This window comes from Geotrypetes seraphini, chromosome 5, assembly GCF_902459505.1.
Source record: "Geotrypetes seraphini chromosome 5, aGeoSer1.1, whole genome shotgun sequence".
In the NCBI taxonomy this organism is placed as follows: domain Eukaryota; kingdom Metazoa; phylum Chordata; class Amphibia; order Gymnophiona; family Dermophiidae; genus Geotrypetes; species Geotrypetes seraphini.
In genome coordinates this window covers 258,176,927-258,185,681 of record NC_047088.1, presented here as the reverse complement: position 1 = coordinate 258,185,681, position 8,755 = coordinate 258,176,927, and the positions used below count along the sequence as shown (strand labels likewise).

The 8,755-nt window shown below is 45.1% G+C and overlaps 1 protein-coding gene across 11 annotated transcripts in view; it reads left to right on the top strand.

Moving 5' to 3' along the window:
* The first annotated feature begins 4,924 nt into the window (after positions 1-4,924).
* BIN1 (bridging integrator 1) overlaps positions 4,925-8,755 on the top strand; it is a 239,933-nt gene continuing 236,102 nt past the window's right edge. For 5 of the 11 annotated variants that reach the window (XM_033944488.1, XM_033944483.1, XM_033944485.1 and 2 more), the window contains exon 1: positions 4,926-5,104. In XM_033944488.1, the coding sequence (XP_033800379.1) occupies positions 5,024-5,104 (81 nt within the window). In that variant the 5' untranslated portion in view covers positions 4,926-5,023. Of the gene's footprint in view, positions 5,105-8,755 lie in introns of all 11 variants that reach the window. The other 6 variants (XM_033944490.1, XM_033944489.1, XM_033944487.1 and 3 more) reach the window with 2 other exon arrangements.

Below are 8,755 nucleotides of genomic sequence, written 5' to 3'. Positions count from 1 at the left end.
ATAGGCTAAGGCTCTTTCCACCTGCATTGTGATGTCATAGAGCTTTATGGTTATAGAAAAAGAGAAACATGATGGCAGATAAAGGACAAATGGCCTATCCAGTCTGCCCATCCGCAGCATCCGCTATCTAATCTAATCTAATCTAATCTAATCTAATCCTTAGGTTTGTTTACCGCATCATCTCCACGTTTGTAGAGCTCGACGCGGTTTACAGTAGGAGAAATAGGAAGGAACTACAACAGAGGGTTAGAGGTAGAAGTGCTATCTCCTCCTCTCCCTATTGGCTAAGGCTCTTAACATTTGCATCTCCTCTTCCCATAGGCTAAGGCTCTTTCCACCTGCATTGTGATGTCATAGAGCTTTATGGTTATAGAAAAAGAGAAACATGATGGCAGATAAAGGACAAATGGCCCATCCAGTCTGCCCATCCGCAGCATCCGCTATCTAATCTAATCTAATCTAATCCTTAGGTTTGTATACCGCATCATCTCCACGTTTGTAGAGCTCGACGCGGTTTACAGTAGGAGAAATAGGAAGGAACTACAACAGAGGGTTAGAGGTAGAAGTGTGAAGAAAATTTAGAGGACTTGGGATGCCAAGATGAAGAAATAAAAGATGTCAATGGTCCCCAATGTGTCTCTTATACTTCTTACAGTCCAAGAAACCACTTTGAGCAACATTCTGGAGTCGGAGAACCTTCCCTATCCTCCACCCCACCCCCCACCTAGGACTCTTGCCCTTTCCCTCATACCTGTCTAAATCTCATAACAGTTTTATGCATTTATTTATTCATTATTTACTGCCATGAGCAGTAGGCACCGAGCCGGTGGGGGAGGGGGTTGTACAATCTAAAAATACACTACAGATCAAAAATAGGAAAGTTACATTATAGGAGCCAACTCTTGACAGCTGTTTTTCAATGCAGGTTTAGCTCACCCATCATCCCTTCACTGCTTCCCACTTCTCACCCTTTTCTACAGTGGTGACTTAGCAGCCTGAGGTTGTGAGATCAAATCCCAGTGACCTTCAGTGAGCCTCTATATCCTCCATTGCCCACTGCTTTGAATGTGTAACCACAAAAAAGGCAGCACACATGGTAAGTTTAACTCGTCTTCAAATTGCCCACAGGCATGGATCATCTCCCTGGCTCCAGGCACATTCCTGTTTTCTGGGACTGCTTCCCAATCCCCTTTTGCACGGTACTGACAGATTCCAGGCCAATGACCACAAGACATTATTTGCCACATGCTCACCAAGACTGAAACCTCAGAGATTACATGTTGAGTGGGAGAACATAGCTCAGCAGCCTAGGGCCTCAGGCTAAGCTACTATGTATGGGCCGCCTACATGATATTGCTCCTGTGTAGGGTTACCATATTTACATGACCCCGCCCAGTTCTGCCTTCAGCCCCGCCCCCAAAAAGCCTCCTCTCTTATTCTGGACGAGCTCGTCTGGAGCATGTGTAGATGTGTGTGACATCATCCACACATGCTCAGAGGCTCTCTGGGTTTTGGACATGTCCAGGTCTTTCCCGACGTCTGGTAATCCTACTCCTGTGGCCAAAGAACAAGCACTGGGAGCTGGGAGAGGGCTGCAGAGTTTTACCAAGAGCCAAAAAGGATTTAGCAATTAAACACGAGGAATGCCAAGGAGCCAAAAAAAAAGAAGCACACAGAGTTTGTGAGACAAATATGTCCCTTCTCCTTCCACCCCCAAATTTCTCTTTCCACCTCTTTTTTTAGGTTCACATAACCCAGTAACCATTTCTACCTCCTGTGGAATACAATGGAAATAATCATTTTAATTTTTGTGAGGAAATGGAACAAAGCAACTCTCCATTCAATCTCTGACCATAACTCCTCTCAGTATCAGAGGTGCCAAGAGTGTTTTAAAAGGGAGATTTCCACTTCATGGAAGTCATGCTTCCACAACCTCATTCACTTTCCCCATTCTTATAGTTAAGCTCTGGAACGCATTGTCAAAAGTTGTGGTAAGAGCTGATTTTAAGAAAGCTTTGGACAAGTTCCTGGAGGGAAAGTCCATAATCTGTTAATAAGCCTCTGCTTGCCCTGGATCGGTAGCATGAAATGTTGCTACTCTTTGGGATTCTAGAATCTTGTTACTCTCTGGGATTCCGGAATCTTGCTATTCTTTGAGATTCTGTATGGAATGTTGCTACTCCTTGGGATTCTAGAATCTTGTTAGTCTCTGGGATTCCGGAATCTTGCTATTCTTTGAGATTCTGTATGGAATGTTGCTACTCTTTGGGGTTCTAGAATCTTGTTACTCTCTGGGATTCCGGAATCTTGCTATTCTTTGAGATTCTGTATGGAATGTTGCTACTCCTTGGGATTCTAGAATCTTGTTAGTCTCTGGGATTCCGGAATCTTGCCATTCTTTGAGATTCTGTATGGAATGCTGCTACTCCTTGGGTTTTGGCCAGGTACTAGGGACTTGGATTGACTTGAGTGCAGGAAATCACTTGCGGTTCGCTCCGACCTCCTCTTCCTGCACAAAGTTGGGCCTTATCCAATCAGGAGTTGCTTTGACACACAGCTCCTGATTGGATAAGGCCCGACTTCGTGCAGGAAGAGGCGGTTGGAGCGAACTGCAAGTGATTTCCTGCACTCGCGGCGCTCCGGCTGCTCTCCCGCTGCCCTCTTCAGGCTCCCCCATGAAAAACTGCGGTTTTTTTAGATTCGCGGGGGTTCCTGGAACGGAACCCCCGCGAATCTCGGGGGAGCCACTGTATAGAAATATATTTTGGAGGAATGATAAAAATATGTATGGAAATATTATTATTGTGAATTTAACTGTAATAAATATCTTTTTGTATCTTATTATTTTACATTTATTTGATTCCTTCAAGAAAATGTTATAAATTAAAAATTAAACATAGTGATATCATTGTCCTTGTCAGAAGGGAAAAAAATAATACAATCATAATACCCATCAGTGGTGGAGCGAGGGTGAGAGGTTGCTCCCTCGCCCTCTGCTCTATCTCCCTTGCCCTCTTCTTCATCCTCCCTCCCCGCCTGTGTGCGCTTTCCTTCCCCTGTCCCTGTTCAGCTCCCGGATGCAAGCAGCATCTATAACTTGCTGCCTGCGCCAGCATTGGATCTCCCTCTGATGTCACTTCCTGGTGGCGGAACCCAGAAGTAACGTCGGAGGGGAGCGCTGAGGCCGGCGTGAGAAGCAGGTTAGAGCTGCTGCTCTCCAGCGAAAAGCTAGAGGGATGGAGGCGAGGAATTGAAGGCACGCATGGCAGGGAAGGAGCGGGGGAGCGGGACAGAGGAGAGGTGCCGGTGCCCCCACCAAGACAGTGCCCAGGGCAGTTCACCCCACCCTCTTACTATGCCACTGATACCAATTGATGAGAGAGGTTTCCAAATCGTACAAATTTTATGGATTGAAATCCTGGGGAGGGAAAGCAGGATTTGCAGGAATTTCCAGGATCCCACGCATTCTGGCCTCCTCTACTGATGTTTTATGGGAGTTTAATTAATGAAGCTCTCAGTGAGCTCTGTCAGAGAAAGACAAAGCAATCCTGGACATGCAAGTTGTCTGTTTTCTGGTACAAACGGAAAGACTTTGTAGCTGAAATGAGACGCCAATATATGCATCGTTTTCATAGAGGAGTCCCCCAAACTGCTCAGCTCATGCAAGCAGCCCTGCTCTAGAGCAGTTTCTCAACTTGGTCCTGGACTACACTTGCCAGTCAGGTGTTCAGGATATCCACACTAAATATGCAAATACTAACTCCATTATTTGCAAATTTCTTTCCTGCATATTCATTGTGGATATACTGAAAAACTGTCAATAAGGTTTTTTGAATTTCCACAATGAATATGCATAAACCTGATTTGCATATACTTCCATTCTATGCAAATTTCTTTCCTGCATATTCATTGTGGATATACTGAAAAACTGTCAATAAGGTTTTTTGAATTTCCACAATGAATATGCATAAACCTGATTTGCATATACTTCCATTCTATGCAAATTTCTTTCCTGCATATTCATTGTGGATATACTGAAAAACTGTCAATAAGGTTTTTTGAATTTCCACAATGAATATGCATAAACCTGATTTGCATATACTTCCATTCTATGCAAATTTCTTTCCTGCATATTCATTGTGGATATACTGAAAAACTGTCAATAAGGTTTTTCGAATTTCCACAATGAATATGCATAAACCTGATTTGCATATACTTCCATTCTATGCAAATTTCTTTCCTGCATATTCATTGTGGATATACTGAAAAACTGTCAATAAGATTTTTCGAATTTCCACAATGAATATGCATAAACCTGATTTGCATATACTTCCATTCTATGCAAATTTCTTTCCTGCATATTCATTGTGGATATACTGAAAAACTGTCAATAAGGTTTTTTGAATTTCCACAATGAATATGCATAAACCTGATTTGCATATACTTCCATTCTATGCAAATTTCTTTCCTGCATATTCATTGTGGATATACTGAAAAACTGTCAATAAGGTTTTTTGAATTTCCACAATGAATATGCATAAACCTGATTTGCATATACTTCCATTCTATGCAAATTTCTTTCCTGCATATTCATTGTGGATATACTGAAAAACTGTCAATAAGGTTTTTTGAATTTCCACAATGAATATGCATAAACCTGATTTGCATATACTTCCATTCTATGCAAATTTCTTTCCCGCATATCCTGCGAAGCTGCCTGGCCAGAGGCCTCCGGGACGAGCCGCTCTAGAGCCCGCAGAACTACAACTCCCAGGCTTCCCCGCAGCGGACGCCGGTCTCGCGCAGCCCCGTCGCGCACCCTTTCCTGCCCGCCGCTCTCCGAGCGCCCCTTCCGCACCGTCCGGCCGCGGGCGCTGGCCCTTTAAGGGGGGGGGCGGAGCCTCGCCTTTAAAGGGCCGCGGCCGGCCCGCCCGCCCGTCACTCCGTTCGGGGGGAGGGGTGGGCTGGCTGGTGCCTGCGCGAGGCTTCCCTTTGCCGGGGCTCCGCTGCAACGGAAGGCCGGATGGCCGAGCTGGGCAAGGGCGTGAGCGCGGGCAAGCTGGCCAGCAACATGCAGAAGAAGCTCACGCGGGCGCAGGAGAAGGTAGGCGCGAGGCTGGCGCGAGCTCCTGGGCTCAGCGCGAGCCTCCCTGACGCGACTCCTTAGGGCTCGCATGCACGAAGCTTTCCCATCTAGTGCCTAAAACGTCAACTAAGCAGAATGCAACAGAGGAAGCTGACCCTAAGCACAGAGCAGCTAAGATTTGCCTCTGCAATAGAGTGAGGAATGGTCTGAAATTTGGTAGCTAAAATTGCTTTGGGGCTGCAAAAACCAGAGGGAGCGGTACCGTTTAGGCCGGGGGTGAAGAACTTGTGTGCAGCACAGAAGAGCGGGACTTGGGTGGGATTCTATGCGGATGATCTTAAGGTGGCCAAACAGGTTGAAAAGATGACGGTGAAAGCTAGAAGGATGCTAGGGTGCATAGGGAGAGAGGTATGGCCAGTAGGAAAAAGGAGGTATTGATGCTAGTGAGACCTCATTTCGAATATTGTGTACAATTCTGGAGGCCAAACCTTCAAAAAGATATAAAAAGGATGGAGTTGGTCCAGAGGAAGACTAATAAAATGGTGTGTGGTCATAAGGCGTATGGGGACAGACTTAAAGATCTCAATCTGTATACTTTGGAGGAAAGGCGGGAGAGGGGAGATATGATAGTCGTTTAAATAGCTACATGGTGTAAATACGCATGAGTCATTTGAAAGGAAGCGCTGGAATAAGAGGGCACAGCAATAATAGTCTCTGGCGTAATCTAAGGAAATACATTTTTACAGAAAGGGTGCTAGATGCGTGGAACAGTCTCGTGGTGGAGACACTGTCTGAATACAAGAAAGCATGGGTCAGGCACGTGGGATCTCTCAAGAGACAGTAGATATTGCGGATAGGTAGACTGGACGGGCCATTTGGCCTTTATCTGCCATCATGGTTTTGTATTTCTGTGACATATGCATACAAGGTTCTGTACCGAGAGCAACTAGTTCTGTACTCGGGTCTGGGCAAAACGAGCGTCTGTACACATTTGTGCAAATGTGCTGGAATGTTATTCTGTGCATGAATATCGGCATCACTAAAACTTCCTGCAGTGCGTATAACATTTTATCTGCGTAGACCTGCGAGCAGAACGTGTCTCGAGTTCCAGGTACGGCAAAAAAATTTTAAAAGCTGGCATTAAGTGCCCCATTCTGTATTTGTCACAAAGCTGTGCCAACTAGAGTGTCGCTAAGCGCAATTCTATAAAAGATAGGGGCCCATTATAGAATCGTGCTTAGCACCGCCTGGGTGTGCTTGGGCATCGCTAAGCAGCCTAATATTTAGGCACTCCCTATTTAAGCCAGGGCTTTCTTGGCCTAAATGCCAATGGCGCCTAACTCAAAACCACGCCCACGATCCATACCTAACCACACCCACTTTTTGTAGAATACCAAGATAGTGCCTCACATTCGATTGCACTTCTCCCTCGTCATTCGCGGGGGATACGGGCAGAGCCAGACCGCGAATGCCGAAAAACCACAATTATCTGGCTCTGACCCCCCCCCCCACCTCCCTGCCCCCTTCCCAGCCTTTCCTGGTGGTCTAGAGGGCTTTCGGGGCAGGAGCGATCTTCCTACGCTCCTGCCCCGTGCAGATCGCCATCAGGAAATGACTGTAGGGAGTTCCCGACGTAGTCTCGAGAGACTACGGGAACTCCCAGCAGCCATTTCCTCATGGCGATCTGCACGGGGCAGGAGCGTAGGAAGCTCGCTGCTGCCCCGAAAGCCCTCTAGACCACCAGGTAAGGCCGGGAAGGCGGCAGGAAGGAAAACAAGATGGATTTTTTTTACATGAAGACTGTTTTTTTTTTAATTTTCCCCCTCCCCAGAAAAAATCGTGATTATATGAAACCGCGAGTGCAGGAACCGCGAATGGGGAGGGGGAAGTGTAATTCTACATAGTGCCAAATAAAAAGTGTTGCATGCCGTTTATCGGTGCTGATTTAGCCTATTAAGTTAGGCGCTTATATTTGCTAGGAGAGCCAGTGTAGGTGTCAAATTTTCGCATACTTTTTATAGAATTGGGAGGTAAATGCTCGGACCCTCCTGCAGCAGCAGGAACTAACCTTTTCAGTGCTTCCTCATCGCAGAGACTAAAGGCGAGAACACTAGAATGGGACCAAATATCTGCTAGTCTCATTACGGCTTGTTTTAATAGCTGTGGGCTGGTTTTATGTGGGGCTGACTTCTGCCCAAAACACACCTCAACATATCGTGCACCCAGAAAGTGTGCACAGATATCTTGCTAAGCGTGTGCTTTTGCTTGTGCTAGCTTTCTGCATCGGTCCCGAGGTTTGAGGAGGAGTAAAAGGCCAGCTCGATCTTTTTGCATCAGCGTTGGCGAGGACTTTGTGCCTTCCTTCCCTTTGCTGTGAGTAAAAATGACCTGCAGTTCCTTCTGGCTCCAGGATGTGTGGGGAAAATAGGGGAAAAAAAAAGAGAGAGCCGAGGAGAGGTTTGCTGAAGAGTGATGTGTTGGACCATTGATAAATGGGTATCGGCATATGCGTACACTGATATGTTTAAATGATTTTTATTATTCCAGCAGTAAGAAGCAAATACAAACAGTAGTACCATTCAGGAAATAACATTTTCAACAATATAATCAGTTCCCCTCCCATCCCCCCCTCCCCAAGAGTCCATGGCCAGTCCAACAGCTGAGAGTGGGAATAAAATCTTAAAGATTCAAAAGTCTACTGCAAGCACGCGGTGTGAGGTCCTGCCAGAAGTGCTCCCACACCTGACAAAATTTGCGACCCGATGCGTAGACTGATAAAGTATGCTGGCATGCTATTCTCTGCATAAATACGAGGGTGGTTTGAAAAGTTTGGTAAAAAAAAGCAAGTTTTAGGTTTTTGTCAAATTTTAAAAAATTGTTGTTTTTTTTTTTTTTCCAACGGGATGAAAACGCTGGAAACTCTCTGGACTAAGTGTGTATCCCTCGATAGAGACCATGCGAGCCCTTGTTGGAGACTGTTGAGAAACACAACTTTTGTTTTTACCAAACTTTTCTTTTTTTAAGTTCAGTATTTTATTGATTTTTCTGAAAAAATATACATAAACATGTAACATAAGTCAGGGATGTCATCTTAATCATAATCTATACAATTGAGTAACATAAATTTTTTGTCAAAACAGAAATTAAATGATATATGTTGGTGATTCACAAAATTAGTGTGTATGGGATTCCATATATGATTTTGCGAGCTAGTTAGTAGTGGAAAGTGTTTTTCAAAGGCATATTGTTCTAAGCGTTTATACATACAGACATTTTCAAACGGCCCTCGTAGCTGTATTTTATGGACAAGGTAGCATTCCTTCATGTACGTGGGTGCATGTGCATGCAATCTGATTTATTTCAAATATATATCTGTAATGTAGGTGTCGGTAATTCAGACCCACATGCGCCTGTGTCCAGAGCGCTTGACCTGTTTGCATGCTGTTTGCCAACAGCATTGGGGAGCAACATTTTGCACGTCATTTCCATTGGGGAATTATATACTGACCTTTAGAGCACATCTGTAATGCAAACTAACCAGTTGCCAGATGCATTTAATTCTGTATATCCCAACACTTCTGCTATTGGGCTCATTTCCTCTTCCTTTCCTTGGGGCCTTGAATGGATTAACACAGAGTAGGGGGCAAAGGGCAAGCTTCATCCTGCAGG